The sequence below is a fragment of the Typopeltis vanoorti genome, chromosome 8, assembly GCF_054136105.1.
Source record: "Typopeltis vanoorti isolate ZY-2024b chromosome 8, IOZ_Tvanoo_1.0, whole genome shotgun sequence".
Taxonomy (NCBI): Eukaryota; Metazoa; Arthropoda; class Arachnida; order Uropygi; family Thelyphonidae; genus Typopeltis; species Typopeltis vanoorti.
In genome coordinates this window covers 128,141,794-128,163,214 of record NC_143556.1, presented here as the reverse complement: position 1 = coordinate 128,163,214, position 21,421 = coordinate 128,141,794, and the positions used below count along the sequence as shown (strand labels likewise).

Below are 21,421 nucleotides of genomic sequence, written 5' to 3'. Positions count from 1 at the left end.
AAATTTAATTTTTTTCGTTTATTTCTTTGGGTGTTGCAGTGTCGCAGTGCTTATGTACAAGCCGCCACTGCTGACGACCAAAGATAGGAGGGTTCTGAGAAATATGAGGGGAGTGAACTGATGGCATCAGTGGTAGAATTGCCAGCAAAGGTTGGTCGATTGTTAACGCCTCTGCTACTAATGTCTTGTAAAAGGTTAAGCAAGTTTGTGCAAGGTTAGTAGTTGGAAGGGAGCCAATCGTTCGATGCTGTTGGCACACTCTCCCTCGATGAGTCTTTGGACTCCCTGGCGGTGTAACATAATAATAATAATATTATTAAAAATGATGGTATGTGAGAAAGGAATGTGACAAATCTTAGCATTCGAGAATGTGTCAGTAGAGCTAATCTAATGTAGTATGACCACTTAAATGGAATGGGTGAGGAAAGGCTATTAAAATGGGTGTATGATGTCAAGGAAAGATATCCAGAGGAAGACCAAGGTCTAGGTGGATTGATTTAGTCAGAAGTGCCTTAGAAGCACAAAATGTTAAATTTGACAATATTGGAGTGTCCACAAGTAATAGACTAATTTGAAGGAAAATTATTGATAGGAAATTAATGATAATGTAAACTTAATCGTGGAGTGCTGTTATAGTAACCTCAACATCCCTCGAGGGGTACATATCAGGAAAATTTATGATATTTGAGCATTTCTAGTTTGAATGTCATCTATTCCGGATGCTTTTCCTCGTTTCAGGTGTCTGGTGGCTTTTCTTCTCCGTATATTGATATGTACTTCTGATTGCATTCCTCTTGAATATTTTGTATCACAGTTGTGTCACTGCTTATCTCATTTAATAATCTTTCAAAGAAATTGAAAGATTAATTTGTTAGCCTGGTTGACAAAGTGGTTAGTGCATCCTCTCTCTCCTGCCAGATCCCATCTAGGACATGGATGTTTAGGTGGGAGATAATTTCATTGCTGGTATAAGAACACCACCCTGCTTATTTGGAGGCCTGAAGTGACTTGAAAAAATTCTGTGGTTGGCCTCTACAGAAGACTTTCTGGGACTATGTAAAAATTAGAAAAAATCCTTAACTCACCCACAGTTTTTAGATGAGGGATGAATTTCATTGCCCTGTGCGAGACTCCCCCCCTCCCCCCACTTAATGGAGGCCCCAATTAGCTTGTAAAAGTTCCATATTTGATCTCATCAACAAAAAAATAAAAAAATAAAACTCATCTGTAATACTTAGTTATTGTAGGTTTGCAACCTTTAATGCATAGGAGTCATATAAAAACATTACTTCAGGCATTCAGACTATATCTTCAATTTTTATATTGCATTTATCATTTCTGATTTCCATTATACCATGGTTTTCTCCATTTCTAAGCATCTTCAACATGCTATAGAATATTTTACCATCTTTGTGATATTTTTCTCTTTATAGAGAACAGCATGTGTGTGGTAGGTGATTTGTGGTACAGAAGATAACACTTTTTTTTTTAATTTATCTAATAATATTGGGTTAATTTGGTGTTATTTAAGAGTGTTTGGTAGAGTAAGTTGTTTAGCTTTTAAGAAAACATATTTTGCATTGTACTAGATATTGCTGGTATGTTGCTGGTGCATAATAGAGCAATGGCAGCCAAAGAAGTCTTGGGAGAGATTTATTGTATTTGTTATGAAAGCGAAAAATTTGTGGAAGAAAACAAGATTGCTAGCCAAATTTGTAGGAAATGATTAGAGAGATCCAGTTGCACAGGAAGATTGTCACATCTTGTTTATTCTTTATTTTAATTTTAAATTAAAATTTTATTTATTTACATAATCCAGATACCTTATTCTAGAGACCAAACATGGAACTTTTTTTTCAGCCGCTTCATGCCTCCAAATAAGTGGGGAAGTGGTGACAAACACTTGGTGACAAAATTATCTTCCACCTAAAGACAGTTACATATTTCTACCAATGGTATGATTTTAACCCACAGCATCCTGGTTAGAAAGTGAATGTGATAACCAATTGGACAACCAACTGGTTATCACATTCTAGTAATTTATTTTGCCAAATAATGTTTAGGTATCAACATAAGAAGTTTGACAGCATAGGAAAATTCAGAAACAAATATGATTCTAACATGCCTTCATGCCTCCAAATAAGTGGGGAAGTGGTGACAAACACTTGGTGACAAAATTATCTTCCACCTAAAGACAGTTACATATTTCTACCAATGGTATGATTTTAACCCACAGCATCCTGGTTAGAAAGTGAATGTGATAACCAATTGGACAACCAACTGGTTATCACATTCTAGTAATTTATTTTGCCAAATAATGTTTAGGTATCAACATAAGAAGTCTGACAGCATAGGAAAATTCAGAAACAAATATGATTCTAACATGATATTGGTAAAAACAGAAATATCAAACCATTTATTAAACATGAATAAAACTCAAGGTCAATTCAAACTCAGAAAGAGAATTTGATATGGCATTAGCACTTTTTGCTAATAATATAGTCCTGTGGCAGTTCTGCATGGCTTTATTGAGAACGTGCCTTGCAGAAATTATTGATAGGAGATTAATGATAATGTAAACTTAATCATGGAGTGCTGTTATAGTAACCTCAACACCCCTTGAGGGTACATATCAGGAAAATTTATGATATTTGAGCATTTCTAGTTGAATGTCATCTATTCCTGATGCTTTTCCTCGTGTCAGGTGTTTGGTGGCTTTTCTTCTCCGTATATTGATTTGCATCTTGAATATTTTGTATCACAGTTGTGTCACTGCTTATCTCATTTAATAATCTTTCAAAGAAATTGAAAGGTTAATTTGTTAGTGCATCCTCTCTCTCCAGCCAGATCCCATCTAGGACATGGATGCTTTAGTTGGAAGATAATTTCATTGCTGGCGTAAGAACACTACCCTGGTTATTTGGAGGCCTGAAGTGGCTTGAAATCTTATTCGATATAGGTGCACGTATGTCACTGATTTTTTATAGTTGATTCAACAAAATTAAAACTAATACCAAATGATATTTCAGACTCAAGTTACCCAATTAAGCTAAAAGGTATTTTGAAATCAGAAATTTCAGCTAGAAAGCAAATGCTTTTATTTCAGTCCTTTGTTTTTCCTTTTAAAGTTTATCAATTAATGGTTCTTCCATAATCCTATAATCCAAAAGTACTGGTGATATTTTGAATTGATTTTCTTAAGATCTTGCTTTTGTATGTAATTTTTTGGATGCTGCTGTGGTATCTTTGTGTGGATTAGAATGCTGTTTTGATAACAAACTACAGTAATCTTCAGTGATTTTTTTAAAGACACTTAGGATAGCCCAAATCAGTAGTTTAATGTTGAGACTTTACATATTGATAGGAAGGAAAAAGGTAAAAGAAAACTCCATTTTTTTAACCAGCTTTTGAATTATTTTTCAATGTTTTCACAGAGGATATTCTTTCAATGTCTTGTACTAATCTAGTAGAAATTTAGTATTTAGTCTCCTATTTATATCAGGCAATATCATCAGACTTTTTGAAGCACAGGTAGCATTTTCAAAAATTATTGCAGTAATAACTGAAAATTCAAATTTTCTGTGGAACAACTTTCATATAGGGTGGCAGAGTTTTTTCATCCTGCAAAACAGGCTGACCAGCCAGAAGAACACACCTAGTATACATACATATTACACTCGCTGGCTTCATATCCTTAGTTGCTTAAGCTGTAAATTCAAAACACCAGCCAACCCTTCATAATAATTGAAAAACTGATGGAAGCCTGCGATTTGTCTTAGACTTCAGCTATCAATAAAGTGGCAAAACCCACAAATTTCCCACTTTGTAAGATTGGGGAATCATTGATCTGTTTGGAAGGAGCATATTATTTAAATTCTGGCTGTACTCCCCACTAGATGGCAGTTACATTGATTACCGCAAGGTAATCTATGTAACTGGCATTTCAACTGAAATTCTTCCATATCATTTAAATCCTCAATTCTGTATTGTCAGACATGGTTGAAAAATAGAATCATTTGTTTCAAATTGATCTTTAGTTGATTGAAAAGAACCATTAAACGTTGAAAGCATACTATCTGCTAACCTTTCTAAAACAATTAAAAAAGGTTTGTACATGTAGTGGCATATTCTTCTCTTCACTGAAGAGTGAGAAGTTCTAGTCCTGGATTACCATAAATTTGGTGAAATCTTTTTATCTGCTTATGCTTTAAATGACTACATCACAGCTGTATTAGAACAAATGGAGGGAGGTGATCTTAAACTAGTAACTTTTATAGCAGAAACTGTCAAGTCTAGGATTAAATTATTCAACTTGGGAAAAAGAGGCACTAGTAATAATCTTTTCATTGAAAAACTTTATATATTTCTTTTAGGACATTACCTTAAATAAGGTCTGATCACCGGTTTTATAATTTCTGACTACTATGAAGGATAAAATTCCATGTATAATAAAGTGGGCACTGGAATTACAAGAATATGTTATTGGCATGACTTATATTCCCAGAAAAAAGAAATATAATAGCAGCTTATCTTTCTTTAGTTTTTGATGATCAATTATCTTTGATACACACACAAGAACCTATAACACTCAATACCATGTGTTAGGTGCAGAAGAGATTTGAGAAAGTAGAAACCTATTGACATTCTTAAAGAGCTGTAGGTTGAAATGTTGAAATTGTTGGGTAACATATCATGGGGAAGGCTGTTCCAGAGGTCAGAGGAGAAGCAGGTCCAGTAAGTTTACAGTTGTACTGTAAAGGGATGTTGGAAAGCAGCAGCTGCTTTGTTTTACCAGGCCCAGGCCTAACAGCAAGTGGAGGAATGATGTTTGTCAATTCACTGGAGCAGTGACCATGGAAGTACTGTAGAAGAGACACTGAGCTGAAACATTGCATCTGTGAGATAGAGGTTGATGTGAGCTTGTGAGGAAATGGTAATCTATGAGCTGAATTGCTCTCCTCCGGATAGCATCAAGAATTTTTAAGGAGATTTAGGTGTACTACCCCAAATGTGCAGTATTCCATGGATGAATGGATTTGGAATTTATATAAGGTTAGTGGGTGTAAAATAGCTTCTTGAGCAGAAAAGAATGCTTAGTTTTTTTGAAGTTGAGGAAGCTATTGATGTAATGTGTTTGTACCAAGAAAGGTTGGCGGTGAATGTCAGTCCAAGGAGAGAGAGAGTTCATCCTGTCTAGTGATGGCGTATTACTGAGGATGAGAGAAGGTGAGCTGAGATCACTTTGGCAATAGGAAAGTCAGGACTGCGTTTTGGCAGTGTTTAAGGCACTGGTTGCATATGACCTTGTAAGGGATCTACATAGTTTGTCATGTAGTGGCTTGTGGGCTATTGTAGGCAAAGCTTGAAGAGAGGGTGCCATCCACCATGACATGCAGTTAATGACTAGAGATAAAGCTGACTATCAGGGGGTTAATATTCCAGGTGTTTTAGGTGTGCAGTGCACATCCATGGAATAGCAATATCATCGATATTATATTTTTGCATTTATTCCTGTTAAATTACTCTCCTAATTGTTTCCTGACTTTGCGTGATTCCTAAAATTAAACACAGTACACTACTGCTTCATGAAGAGGACACTTTTCGACATGTAAACATTGCATCACATCTGGGTTAATAGCCTGGGTCTGTGGTTCACAAATACATACTGCTTTGATCCCTTTGAACAGATGGCACAGTGGGTTAAATTCTTAGTTTAGTCAAATTCTTGTAAATTTTATAGTGCATGTTGCATAAGCAACACAACAGCACACCTAACTGAAATGGGCATGCAACACTGCTTCTGACTATCCAATTACAGAAGGTGGCAGGTAGACCAAAGGAAGGCAGTTTGCAAAGCAGGCCTTGATGCCAAATGCAATCGTAAGTCTTGGAAATGTCTTCCTTTTTTGGAATGAGTTGGATATATGTTAGTTTCCATGAGATGGGATGGGATAGGTGCCAGCTGAGTATAGAAGATTGAAGAGACGATAGAGGACAGGTGTTAGCTCTGGAGCACAATGTTTGAGTACAATAGAAGAGATACCATCACGATCAGAAGACTTCGTAATGTTCAGGTTATTGAATCTTCTTCTTAGGTCTTTCTGCCAAAAGGCCACAGGAGGTGATTTGCCTTTGTTATCTATGCAGAAGTTTGAGAAAAAGACTAATGCTAGGAGATCAGCTTTTTCTTTGGGTGCTAACAGTAACATTTTTGGTAACAGTGGTGCCAGCTGGATGGGAGAGAGAGAAAGAAAGAGGTGGACAGAAGTTGTGTCCGATGTCTTTTGCAAACGGACCAGAACACAAGGTTACCATTTGCACAAGAGATGAGTTTTCTGCTACTGAATTTTATAAAATTGGATTTGGATTGGCTGATAGTTGATTTACATTTATGACATGCTTCTGCATAGGCTGAGTATGAAGCTTGGATTCTTTATGCAAGCCACCGGCAGTAAGCTGAGTTTTTTCCCTTTGACTGCTTTCCTACATCTTCTGTTGAACCAGGGCTTAAAAAGTGAATGGTAATTTTGAATGGAATGAGAGATGAATGCTTTTGTGCCACTGACTGTGATTTCTGTCTCACTCAATGCAGGTGTCTGGGTCAGAAGAGTGGAAGAAATAGTCATGCCATGGGAAAGAAGAGTAGTAGTTCTGGAGATCATCCCACTGTGTACCTTTGTAGCACCAAAGAACACAAGGCTGGGTATGTGGTCAGAGAAATGGATGTTCTGTGAGATTGCAAACTTGCACTAGATTGTGATCTGAGTTACCAACAGGATAGGTAACTTTTACAGTGTGTCTGGAAGGAGAACTAGTTAAAAAAAGATCGAAGTTTTTGCTTATAGCAAAAACTTCCACATCACATCTGGCTTGATCTGTAGTGTTGGATTTTTGGCAAGGTCAACCTAGGATGATGACTTTGCTGCTTGGGTAAATGGAGTGTGGGTGACAGAGTTCATGGAGAAGAAGGTGAAGAGGTCTTTGTTGTTTTCAGAGTTTCAAGACTGGTAAATGCAGCAGATGAATGTTACTAAGTGGGACAAGAAAACCTGCAGGCAGTGTTAGAACATGCAAAAGCACAGGTGCCACCTTTGTGGCAAAATGAATCATGAAGAGTATAATTATTTGTGCATTGAAGGTGAACTGTGGTTGATGTATCTGTAATGTGAGTTTCTGTTAAGAGAAGGTGGTCTGGTTTGGATGTCTGTAAGTGGTGATGAACATCATTGTTGGAATTTATGCTGCAGATGTTTATGAAGAAGATGTGGAAATGATTTCTTTTTTGATAGGGATTCTGGTAAGTTTGGATGAATTGGTTATTGAGGAAGATTTTTATGTTTGCAGCATTGCTGTCATTGTTTGTCTGTTTTATTTTTCATTTTTGGTTTGTTATTACATGAAAGGAAACTGTGGGGACATGCAGTGGGAAGAGAGACTCTTGAATGTACAGTTCAAGACAAGTTCGTACAGTTTCCTTGCCATTCAGTGGCCTCGATAGTGCACACCATTACTCAGACTCCTGCACAACCTTGCAGAGTATTTGGCAGCAGGATTATGCATTAGTTGATCAGTTCTGGCTTGTATACTATCTGGTGGCTGGCCTTTCTTACCACCATTTTAACTGTTGTACCCTTGAAATGGAGAAGGGTCTGAGTATTTAAGTATGTTAGTCATTAGTTATACCCTTGAAGGGTATCACTCACACTACATGGAGAAGAGAGGGGGCATGGAGGCTGGAATCCCTGCTCTTGAGGCCAAACATAGCATTTCAGGCCCCCAATAATCAGAGTAGTGATGTTTCACCAGGCAATGATGGTCATTGACTACCTAGTGGTCTAGTCTAGAAGGCATTCCCTCCAACTAGGAATATATCCTTTTACACTCGGAATGCTCGCTGCAAATGCCACAGCTACTTTAGTGGAAACGGGCCACACCATGGAAAGGTGAGGGGTGTTGACTTGACAGGGAGAGGCTGCATATCATGCATCCCTGCCCATTAGTAGCCCTATGAATCTGGAGATATTCTCTTAAATCAGGATGAAGAGAAGGTTCAAATTCATGTCATTGATAAAATAAATAAGGAGCCAAGTTCACATGCTTGGGGAAATGGACAAAAGATTAATCTTGTATTAAGACTTCTGTTGACTCAGTGGAAGCAGTACAACATATGAAATTCAACCAAATACCTTTTTAAACTTAGAAAAGTTAAGAGTAATCCATTGTTGTCTAAATCTATCTATTTCTTAACCAGACAAATGGAAGAAGGAAAGGAAGGTTGAAAATACTTGCACTAATGCCTTGGATAATGTGTACTTCCCATAATTCAGATTCAGCATGTCACCAAGGACTTTGTAGAGCCTAGAAAATTTGGAAATGTATGAAAAGTGACATATTCACATAAGTGAAATCATGCCATAAATGCCAATTAAGATTTGATTTCAAAGGTAAAGCTCCATTTCCTATTCCAACTAGACTTTTCTGGTTGTTGCTTATTGATATGCTAGGTTCATTGCCTACTACTAAAAAAGGAAGTTAGTATCTAGCTCAGGAAACAGACCAGCCATGTTCTAACATGGCTGGTCTGTTTCCATGAACAGACCAGCTTTGTTAGAACTTTGTGTTAGAACATGTAACCATGTTCTAACACAAAGATGTGCACCAATTCACATGACGAGAAGACAATAGAAATAAGAAACCTCGTGTTATTGTTGATAGTGATATCTTCATGCTGATTCGTGATAGAGTATGCAGATGATTTGAAATTTCAAGTGGTCATCACTTAGTTGTAAGTAGGATAAAAATGAATATCACATTGAAAATAACAATATATAAGAAAGTTTTAAAATTAAATTTCAGCAGCTTTTACAAATAAACTGTAGACGCAAGAGAAAATAAGAACCAAATCTTGGAGTTTCATTGGCACACTCCAAAGAAAACATGAATTGATTCATCTAGGAAAGCATGTGAAGAAGCTGTTAGCAAGGATATAAAAATAAGAACACTGTTGTGGATACAAGAATTAAAAAAAAAAAAAAAAAGTATACCTAATGTTCTAAACAATTAAGTAGGCAGATGCCCCAAAAGAATACAGAGAATCTTCAACAACTGTTGGCAGATCAAAGCTCTCCATTTCTCTCTATCCTCCCAAGTGTTTATCTTTTGTGAATACTGTTCCAGTTTATGTTATTTTATTTCCCTAATCTTCTGTTATCTGTGCTCTTTCTCTCTTACCCCTCAAATTTCATATCATACAATCTTCTGGGTATTCTTTCTAAATTTCCAAGCCCACTTCAAAGAAGAATGCACAAGCATTTCAGCACTTTCTGGTTCCAAATCATTCCTAATCTTCACATTTCTTATTCTTTCCTTGTTTTTGCCAACATTATCCTTAAACCTTTCATTTCTATTGTTTGTATTCTACTTATGTCTGCTGCTTAACACAAAATGAGCAAAAAGCAACTTCTGTTAATCAAAAGCTTACACTTCGGTGGGACCTCACTGTACCAAAGTAGACTACTTACACTATTATAAAAAGGTTTGGCCTAGTGAAATCCTCCTCCTCATTATCTCCTGATCTAAACTTTCATCTAGTATACTTCCCAGATATTTTCACTACTCTTCAAGACTTGCCCATTGAGTCAAATACCATTAACATTTTCTCTATGATTTAAAACCATGCTCTCACTCTTTTTGTTATTAGTACATAACCCATAATTCTGTGTAGCACTGTTTAATTTGTCCAGTTTCTTCTGTAGCTCTTCTTCTGAATGTGTCCAAATCATCACATCATCTGCATATACTAACTTCCTTTTTTTAGTAGTTGGCAATGAACCTAACATATCAATAATAAGCAACAACCAGAAAAGTCTAGTTGGAATGGGAAATGGAGAGCCTTACCTTAGAAATCAAATCTTAATTGACATTTATGGCATGATTTCGCTTATGTGAATATGTCACTTTTCATGTTCACATAAGCATACATTTCCAAATTTTCTAAGCTCTACGAAGTCCTTGGTGACATGCTGAATCTGAATTATGGGAAGTGCACATTATCACATCAGTGCAAGTATTTTCAACCTTCCTTTCCTTCTTCCATTTGTCTGTTTCTTCTTTCTGATCATTAACTGTACTTAGGATACATTCATCACCACAATGAACAGCAGCAGTGAAGATAAGACACTTCCTTGTCACAGTCCATTATTTAGTATCAACCACTGATTTGTTGCCAAATTTCATCTTCACGTAGCTTTTAGATTTAACAAATATTCTTGATTATGACTATTCCTTCTCTTTCTGTGCTTATCTTTTCCAAACTTTCTCAGACTTCTTGCTGAACCCAGTCAAAGACTTTTTTCAAATCAAGAAATGCCATAAATAGGCTTTGTCCAAATTCTCAGTATCGTTCCATCATTTCTCATAAAGCAAAAACCAAGTCAACAGTTGATTGCCCCTTTTCTGAAACCAAACTGCTCTTCACTTAGCACTCCTGTTTTATCTCTTGTTGCCATTATACTTTCATAAATCTTTCCACAGTGACACAGTGTTTTTCCTCTATAGATACTATGGTCCCTTGAACCTCCTTTATATTTGTGTCTAACCATAATATCAGGAACAGTAACCTACTCGGTTACTATTCCTGAGATTACGGTTAGGCACAAAAAAACTTGTGATGGCTGGATCCTATCCCTCATAATGGTGTATGGATAGCTACTAGTGCCTTTTGTGCATCACCCACTTGGTCTTTATGTCGAAGCAAATGAACTGGCTCTGTCACTTAGATGGAAACAGTTGTCTCTTAATTATGCCCTAAAAATAGTCTCTTTTCTCTGCATTGGGAAGCTCAGTATAAATCCTTTTCATCCTTTTGATATACATGTTAAAGAGACTTTGCAAGCTATTGACAACATTGCCTACACAGACATAAAATCATCCTTCCATGGCAGGTTTGCACCCCATCCTGCAACCTCTTAACTATGTCAACTAACGAAGTCTCATACTCCATCATCTGTCTACTTGCAATTGTTTAATGCACACAGAGCAGCTCACTCTGATTTCTTGCCCATCTGTACTGATGGTTCAAGAACTAAAACCTCTGTTGAATGTACCGTTGCGTTTCCTGACAGTACTATCTCCAACCAGATCATACCTCGTTGCAGTAATTATACAGCAGAGTTGCATGCCATTCAGCTTGCACTTGCGCATATAAATGAAAACTGCTACTACCAAAAATGTGTAATTCATACAGACTCATTGAGTTCTTAACAGGCTATCTCTGCTCCTGTGTATAATTCACATCCAGTGCTGTGCGAGGTGTTACACTGTTGTACAAAATGAAGATGTTCGGTTGTGCTGGATTCCCAGTCACATTGGAATTAGGGGAAAGTAGACTGTAGATGTAGCTGCTAGATCAGCTCATTTTTTTTTTTTCAACTTGCTGTTTGACAGTACCATATACAGACTGTAGTCAGTTTATAAGATTAAAGCTAATTACCCAATGGCAGTCATCATTGCATGAAGCACTGACAAACAAGTTACATGATATTAAGCCTGAAATTAAGCATTGGCAGTTTAATCAATACAGAAAAGAAGAAAGCTCTGCATAGGTCTCACTCATCTTACATATTTATTTACTGAGGGATGATGACCCACTTATGTGTGAAAAATTCAACACCTCCTCTTACCATTTGTCATGTTTTGGTAGATGACAGCACTTCACATGAGAGAGGAATGAAATTGTTACGTATCGTATCTAACTGAGCTATACACACTCAGGCAGATGTTATCAGACTCAGACAAATTGCATGATGTTTTCAATGTTTTACGAAGAATTCATTTATACAAAAACATTTTATTTATATGTAGGTACTGCATTGCTTAATTTTTGTACATTTCATCAGCATGTTTCTTTTCTGCTACTGTTTATTCCTTTGCACATCTCTTCTGTTGTTCCTACCATTACATCTTAGAACTTTTCCTATTCTTCACTGATCAGGAACAGCTTCCATTAAATGATTCACCTCTGGTTGGTGTGAAAATCCAAGCTTACTTATTAAGCAAGAGATTCATTCATTCATGATATGAGAGGGAATACCATGTACACGAGGATGTCAGTTATGAAAATTATAAAGGAACAGGCCAGAGGAGTTACAACTGTTGTACAGAATACTAAGTCTGAGTATGAAAAAAGGGTGTAACGCAAGCTAAAGAAAATCCAAATAAATCTGAGTGTTATGCTGCAATTAAAAGAAAGAATGACTATAAAAGAATAACTGCTGAATGTGGATGGTATGCATGTGACAGATGCAGAGGAGATTGTTCAACTGAGTGCCTGTTTTGCTAAAACCTACCTACATGATGTATGTAACATTGAGCTCTAACTTCTATGAAGTAGTTTGCTAATCATTTCATGATCAGCCAATGACTATTACAACAGATACAGACAGCAGCATCTAAAATTCTTTAATGCATAGCATCCTATCCAAGTTGATGTCCTTTGATGCATACACTAATGAAATTGGAAAAGAACTCTAGCAGGTATTGGTCCACTCTTTTCTTTTTTCCGTATTTTTGCAAAATATTTCTGTGTACCAGGAATATGTGCCCTCTCATCTTCTCTGTGAAACCCTTCTACAGAATCTCATTGCCCAGCTTGAAATTTGTCTACATCACTCTGTTCAAAATTGGCTCCCATTCACAAAATTATCATCATGTCTAGTTGAAGACTATATTAAGTACAGTATTCAGCATAAAACATCATCCATACCCTGATCATTGATAATTGAATTTGTCTGTCTTATTATTTAGAAGGATCTCGTCTGTTATCTTCTTAACACCATCTGAATGAGGTTGATCCATTTAATGACTTGCTGTTTATCCTGGTTTCCTCATGAAAACAGTGGGGCCTTGTATAAATGGGTGATGTCCCAACCAGTATAATATCTGAATACAATACATCCACATTATAGTGATATACAAATACTGTCTACTGATTTAGAAAGTTTTGTTTTACATTTGGGCATGCGACTGCCAATACCTCCTCTTCTATTCCCTGCACATAGATCAATGAGATATGGGTCAGGAACAGCTTTCATTAAATGATTCACTCAATTGCTGCACATTGTGAAGTTCTTTTTGTCCATACAAGCCCTCTCAGATGATGGCAATCTCGTTCCTGATAGGCTGTCTTAGGACCACGGTTACACCTCTTAGACAAGCAATGTGGGTTATTTTTCCACTGATTAAACACCTGGGATATATCACCTTTTGAGAAACTAGTCAGCTCTGCTGTTTTCAAAATCTTGGCTCCAGCCAGACAGGCACCCACAATAAGCCCTTTATCAGACTCCAAAAGATTTTTTATTTTTTTCATTGCGATCAACACTTGACAATTACTGACCAGCAGCATTCTTAAATAGTTGCTTAGAACACATGGTAACAGATGTGAGCAAGTATTTTGTATATATACTGCATAAGTGATGTTGTTGCATATCTGCATAAAAGTTTCTAATTCAGTGGCTGCTACTGTGTGTAGCCGGCCTGGTTGGCTGAGTGGTTAGCATGTCCTAGCCAAGAGGCTGCAGGTTCAAATCCTACCATGGGCATGGATGTTTGTGATTGTCCTACAAAAACTTTGTGTGGAAAGGGAATCTGCGACCCTACCACTTATTCTAGCAGAAGACATCATTGCCAAAACCACATGAGGTACAGCAGTGACCATACGGCATCTACGGACGTCAAATATGATTTTTTTTTTTTTTTTTTTTTTTTTAACTGTGTCTAGTTTCACCATTAGAGAACTCAGTTTGGTTAGCTAAGTATTTAACTGTCAGCCCATCCTGGTTCATTCATCATCCAAATGGATATCTAGTAACAGAGTGCCTATGGAAACAGTACAGATTAGATAAAATGGAAGCCCTTGGTCTGCAATTTCTAATGCATAGGTATTGAATTAGAAAAGATCATGGGAAGATAATTGAGCATTAATTTAGATGTCTCAGTGTTCTATATTTCTTACTTGGTGGAGATCTTTCCAGTTAACTGGCTTCTTAAGTAACCCAGGATTTTTTTTTAGAGCAAAAGGCATCAATAATTATCATAATACCTCTTGTTACCAGTCATGGTAAGGTGAATAGAAGAAGATCGGTGTTAAGTACCAGATGTTATATATGATGTACTGTATCTTTCGTAATCATGCTATCGTCCACTTTGTTTTTAATTCTTGTAGATAGGCTTATGCGACTGCCTTCACAATGTATACTGGAATATTAATTAAAAGAAACTTTAATAAATACCTCCTATATTTCGGCAATGTCACATTGCCATCTTCATGGGAACATACAACTATGACACATGAATGCAGGCACTAGAAAAATCAAATGAAGCAGAAGAGAGAAAACTACTGTTGTTCCTAGAGTCCTAAAGGTGCCCCCTAGCAGGCTATATTGGGTTGTCTTGGCTGTTGAGCTGAAGTTCTCAAGATGCAAGCTTCCCAAATTTGGGGCAGTCTCATGCAGCCAAATTTGTTGAGGTTTGGAAAGTTTCCATGAACAATCTTTCATATTTGAATTTGCTACAGTGTATTAATGTGGCTTTCTTCCAACGTATTCTGTGGCAGGTATCCAGAGCATGGTCTGCAAGCCCAGAGTGGCTGTACTGGTGAAAACGGATGCAGTCTTTGTGTTCCGAAATTCTGACATTTACTGCCCTGCCTGGTTGGCCAAAGTAGGACAGTTTACAGCTGCAAGGGACCTGGTATACCCCAGGTAGGTCTAGGGTAAGTGGTTGGTCATTGGTGTGGAGCGGATAAGGGATGCCAATTTTTTATATGGTTTGTAACAAGAAGTCAGGTCATATTTTTTTAAGATTTTGGTTAACTTTTCAGAGGTGCCCCGGATATAGGGAATTGTGATGGATTTAGTGTAATCTTTGTAATGAAGGGGGGGGGGGAATTGTAGTCAACTGGTTTTAATATTTTTTGGAGGTTGTAGCCATTGGCTAAGAAAGTTAAGGATGTGGCTTAGTTCAGTGGTTAGGGCATTGTCATCTGAACAGATTAATTTTGCCCTGTTATATAGTGCTTTTATAATCCCATATTGTTGTAGGGGGGGGGAATTGCTGGTGAATATATCTGCCTGTATGGGTGGGTTTTCTGTAAACAGAGAAAACCAAGGATCCATCAGGCTGGCTGGTGATTAGAGTGTCTAGGAAAGGGAGACTGTTGTTTTCCTCTTTTTCCAAGGTGAACTGGATTCTAGGGGGTTGGTTGTTTAAGTGTGTTAAGGAGTGGATTGTATCTGAGCCATTTGGCCAAATAGCGAACACATCATCAACATAGCGAAGCCAAACAGTGGGTTTTTGTGGGGCTAAGTTTAAGGCTTTCTCTTCAAAAGTCTCCATAAATAAGTTGGCCAGGGGTGGGGAGTTCAGATGACAATGCCCTAACCACTGAACTAAACATCCTTCACATCCTTAACACTTTCTTAGCCAATGGCTACAACTCCCCAAAAAATCCAAAAAATATTAAAACCAGTTGACTACAATCCCCCCCTCCCCCTTCATTACAAAGAATTAAATCCATCACCATTCCCTATATCCAGGGCACCTCTGAAAAGTTAACCAAAATCTTAAAAAAATATGACCTGACTTCTTGTTACAAACCATATAAAAAAAAAAATTTTTTTTTTTTTTTTTGAAAGTTTATTTTTCACTGGGTTAGAGTATAATAAAATTAGTTTAATCCTTTATCCAAGTGTGAGCAAACAAAGTTTGCGCCTGAAAGTATCTTCAGGACTAGAGTAAGGTGGTACAATACCAGGGCAACTCATTGCAAAGGTGGAGCAAGATACTAGCACTCCTATCTCAGTATCTCCTATAATGCAAAACACATCTCCTTGCGGATATGTCTAATGTTATGCATTAAGGGAAGGGCCACTACCCAGACTAGTTTCGACCTTTATTGAGGTCTCTTCAGTGGGAGCCAGGCCCAAGTGGAGATACCAGGCAGAAGCATTAGCAGGTCATCTCTACCAATAGGAGTTGCCAAATGGTGTGCCACCCTTTTTTAATAAATTACTCTGGATTTAGAGAAAGATGTTGAAAGTTTATTTTTCACTTGGTTAGAGTATAATAAATTTAGTTTAATCCTTTATCCAAGTGAAAAATAAACTTTCAACATCTTTCTCTAAATCCAGAGTAATTTATTAAAAAAGGGTGGCACACCATTTGGCAACTCCTATAGGTAGAGATGACCTGCTAATGCTTCTGCCTGGTATCTCCACTTGGGCCTGGCTCCCACTGAAGGGACCTCAATAAAGGTCGAAATTAGTCTGGGTAGTGGCCCTTCCCTTAATGCATAACATTAGACATATCCGCAAGGAGATGTGTTTTCCATTATAGGAGATACTGAGATAGGAGTGCTGGTACCTTGCTCCACCTTTGCAACGAGTTGCCCTGGTATTGTACCACCTTACCCCAGTCCTGAAGATACTTTCAGGCGCAAACTTTGTTTGCTCACACTTGGATAAAGGATTAAACCAATTTTATTATATCATATAAAAAATTGGCATCCCTTATCCACTCTACACCAATGACCAACCACTTACCCTAGACCTACCTGGGGTATACCAGGTCCTTTGCAGCTTTAAACTGTCCTACTTTGGCAAAAGAGGCAGGAGAGCAAATGTCAGGATTTCGGAACACAAAGACTATATCTGGTTTCACCAGTACAGCCACGTTAATACACCACAGCAAATTCAAATATGAAAGATTTTTCTTGGAATCAGCCTCAGTTCTAAAAACTTTCCAAACCTCAACAAATTTGGGAAGCTTGCATCTTGAGAACTTCAGCCCAACAGCGAAGACAACCCAATATAACCTGTTAGGTGACACCTTTAGGATTCTAGGAACAACAGTAGTTTTCTCTCTTCTGCTTCATTTGCTTTTTGTAGTGCCTGCATACATGTGTCATAATTGTATGTTCCCATGAAGATGGCAATGTGACATTGCCGAAATATAGGAGGTATTTATTAAAGTTTCTTTTAATTAATATTCCAGTATACGTTGTAAATTCCGTAAATAATTTAATAGTCACTTTGTTTTTAATATATAAAGATGGATTTTTATCAAATTATATCACAGTGGCTTATTCTATTTTCATGTTGTTAAAAAGTATTTTCAAGGCTTTTATATCAATACACCATTATAAGATCTACCTATTTTTATCTCTGATGAAAAAGCGCATGCTTTTGGGTTGTAAAGACTGAATCCTACTATAACATAAGGAGTAGTGAAGTAAAGGATAAGTTAGCTTGTTAGAAGGTACTCAATGAACAGATTTTAAAAAAATTATATGCTTACTGCATGCCTTAGTATCATTCAAATAACTTAATATTTTACATATTTTCAAGCTTTTTATATGTGTATTTCTGATATATATTTATGTTTAACATAATTAAAAAATATATTGTTAAAAATTACTTTCAGTTGTGTTCCGCGAGACAAGAGAGAATTGCAGTCAGCAATCAGAGCTCATCGAGAAAGGAATATGATGTTATCTCTCATGAACAATGAATTAAACCAGGAACTGTCTGAAGTTATGGAAGAAAGGATTGCACTGGAAATTCAATTAGAGCATCTAAAACCATTTTCATAATGAAAAATGTGCTAATATTATTGTTGGATGGCATATGTGATTAAATTAGCTTGATGTAAAGAAAAACAGAACATGTCAAATGGACCATGCAACATGTAAAGGGGACTTTGTATTATAACCTCTGTACAGTAACTTGTTCATGAAATGTTCGAAGTCATTCCATCTTTGCCCATGTTCCTGATTTTTCATTTGCTCATCTGGGCTGCATGCTTTGATTATCAGTCATTCTTCCCCACTTTCTCTAACATTATTCCTGTTGCTTATCAGTCTGCTTTCTTTCAAAATGAGATGATCTCTTTGCACCAGTCTAGCTGTGTAAAGTGTTTAATAAACACTGATGTTATATGTTTAATTTAATGTTTTCTGTTATTTGTGTGCATGTGAAGTATGCCGATTTTGCATATAACTCCTTGAAATACATTTAGAGGAGCTATGAATCAAACATTTTGGAGAGAAAGGAAAACGAATAACTGTTTTACAAAATAGTTGATTTGTAACTGTTAAACATATGTACATCCTTGTTAATATTTTGTAAATGTTAGTGTATCGTTGTTAACAGTGATCTGCTTACTCTTGTTTATATCACTCATTATTTCACCTAATAATGTGCATCTTTTGAAATGAGCAGCTAGTTTATTTGTTGAAACATCGAGTGGACTAGCCTGATTCCCAATTTTATTCTTTCTAATACAAGCCTCACAGAGCAGGTAAGCTTAAAGCTTGTAAGATATATAATAAAAGCATTATATTCTTTCACTAAAGAATATGCTATGTTGTATATGCAATAGTTGTTTAGTTTATTCTCATAAGAAGAACATGAACTAGAACAGTCTTTACATTTGAAATCCCTGGCATATATTATGGACCATACTTAAAAAAAAATTAATGGATTCTTAGAAAAATCCAGAAAAAAGGCATATCTTAAATTTATATTCATATTTTAATGTAACCAATCTAAAATTCACTTCCCAGATTTCACACACTGTATTATCCTTCAATTTTTTCATTTATTTAGCTCCTAGGTTTCTTACACATGTTCTTAAAAACATGGTTAAGTTTGTGGTCTGTTGGTAAGATCTCTATGTATTTAGTTATGAGGAAACATCATGCATGTTAAGGGCTTATAGCATAGTCTGTTTCTGTTAATCTATCAATCAGATGAGATAAAACTGGTGAGGAGAGAGAGATCTCAGCTTTGTTACAGCTCATCCTTCGCATCAAAACTCAAAGTTCAAAGATTGTGTGAATTACCTTGAATTGTATCAATCATTCAACAATGCACGTGTACCCTTGTTATGCTACACTATCTGATCAAAAGTATCTGGACACCTCTCTGTAATTCATAAACTGACGTCTAGATGTCACCATGACCTTACTTACTGGTATAAAAGGTGACACGGAGCTGTGTGTTGTTCAGTGATAAGAAGTACAAGCAGAATGGGTAGGTCAAGGGAGCTCAGTGACTTCAAACGTGGATTAGTTATTGGTTGCCAAATCAGTAAGAAATCTGTCAGAGACATTTCAGCCGTCCTCAAGTTGCCCAAGTCAACAGTTGGTGAAGTGGAAATGTGAAGAGTGATGACGATGCGCAACCACAACAAAACCACGGTCAGGTAGACTGCATTTAATGACAGACAGGGACTATCAAGTGTTGAAGAAGGTGGTTCGTGGAAATCACCTGACATTTGAGTGAAACAATCACCTGGGAGTGCTACTAACTCTCCAGCCAGCACCATGACTGTGCATTGAGAGTTGAGAGGAATGGGGTTCCATTGTTGAGCAGCTGCCCATGAACCAAACATTTCCCCTGTGAACGTTAAGCACCGCCAACAGTGTTGTAAAGAGTGACCCCACTGGACAGTGGACAACTGGAAATGTGTGATTTGGAGTGATGAATCATGTTTTACCATGTGGCAGTCTGATGGGAGGGTCTGGGTGTGGCAAATGCCTAGAGAACGATTCCTGCCAACGTGTGTAATGCCAACAGTGAAATTTGGAGGAAGTGGCATTACAGCATGGGGGTGTTTTTCATTGAATGGACTTAGCCCTCTTGTAACACTACACAGAAATCTAAATGTGAAGGGTACAAGGACATTTTCACCAGTTGCATACTGTCTACAATAGAAGATCAATTTGGTGATGACAATGCTACCTGCCATAAAGCAAGGTCTGTGAGGGAATGGTTTGTGGACAATGACATTCCAGAAATGGACTGGCCAGCCTAGATCCCTGACCTGAATCCCATAGAACACCTTTGGGATGAATTGGAATACTGACTTCGCTCCAACTATATCAACTTATCAACTATACTCCAGACCTCAACAACCTACATCAAAACTGCTGTGGCTACAGCTCTTCAGGAAGAATGGTCTGCCATTCCTCCAGAATGTTCTGACAGCTGGTAGAAAGTCTACCCAGCAAAGTTAGAGCTGTCATAGAAGCAAAGGGTGGACCCACCCCATATTAATGTCCACTACTGGAAAGTGTGTCACAGGGAAAGTCTAATTACAGTTTCGAGTGGATGTCCGGATACTTTTGATCAGATAGCTTATAAGTACTAATAGCTGTGTATGTTCAGTGTAGGCAGAAGTCATCTGACATTTTGTGTGTACAGTATATAAAATACATAAATTTTCAGACAAGAGATTTCTTGGTACAAAAGATTACATTTGCAATTTAAGATGAGCAGAAATAGTGAACAGCATATGATCAAACAATTTGAAGAAAGGATTTGCAGTTTGATGGAAATGAATTGTATTATTATGAATGCACCTTCTCTGAATCCAAGGATTCGCTGAGGGAGGGCTAATTTAAACACTCATCATACTTAAGCATATTTCTCCTTGAATACATGACTGAAGATGCACTCACATTTAATGGTAGTCCATTACACACATACCACGAAAGAGCCTGAACTTCACATGCTTCCTAACAACACTCCAAGGCAGCTTCCAGAGATGATCCTAAATGTTTTCTTCACCATCCATAAGCTACAAAATCTCATGTCTATATTGTAAGATTCCATTACTAACATGTACGTTTCTATCATAACTCTGTCCTTATATTTCTTTCTTTTAGAGAAACTTTTGCCATAGTGATATGAATTATTTATAGCCAGTTTGTTCAGCCAGTATACCCTTCCCAGTATCATTAATATATGTTTTAAACAACAATTGCTCAAGTACAGAATACTGATGCCATGACCTTTTCTTCTGATGGAACCGACATTGTCTTCTTTGGCGCTGAACAACTGGCTTCTGTCCACTGTTTTAATTACTGTTTGGATTCGGGTGTGTAATGGTGAATCCACGTCTCATGCATAATTCAATGCACAAAATCAGTTTTATTCTTGTTAAAATGCCCCAAGCACTATTCAGAGATTTTCATGCGAGTGCGTTTTTGATCTGCTGTGAGCAAGCGCAGCACCCATCTTCCGCAAAGCTTTTTCATTTGCAATTCTTCGTGCAAAATATATCCTACACATTCTTTAGAAATGCCTATAGTCTCAGCAATTTCACGCACTTTGACTCGCCAGTCAGCCAATACCATATTGTGCACTTGATCAATGATTTCTGGTGTTGTTACACTTTTTGGACATCCTTCATGTGGATCATTTTCAAGGCTGGTATGACCACGTTTAAACTCGGCAGTCCATTTCTTAATTGTTGAAAATGAAGGAGAAGAGTGCCCATAAACTTTTATGAACTTCGAATTTCTTTTGGCGTTAAACTTTTACAAAGAATTTTATAACCACGCGATACTCAATTTTAT

At 37.1% G+C, this 21,421-nt stretch overlaps 1 protein-coding gene across 4 annotated transcripts in view; it reads left to right on the top strand.

The window, feature by feature from the left end:
- LOC150104343 (ralBP1-associated Eps domain-containing protein 1-like) overlaps positions 1-18,435 on the top strand; it is a 485,081-nt gene extending 466,646 nt beyond the window's left edge. For all 4 annotated transcript variants that reach the window (XM_090396932.1, XM_090396933.1, XM_090396930.1 and 1 more), the window contains one exon: positions 17,482-18,435. In XM_090396932.1, coding sequence (XP_090253058.1) covers positions 17,482-17,650 — 169 coding nt within the window. In that variant the 3' untranslated portion in view covers positions 17,651-18,435. The remainder of the gene's footprint in view (positions 1-17,481) is intronic.
- Positions 18,436-21,421: the final 2,986 nt, after the last annotated feature.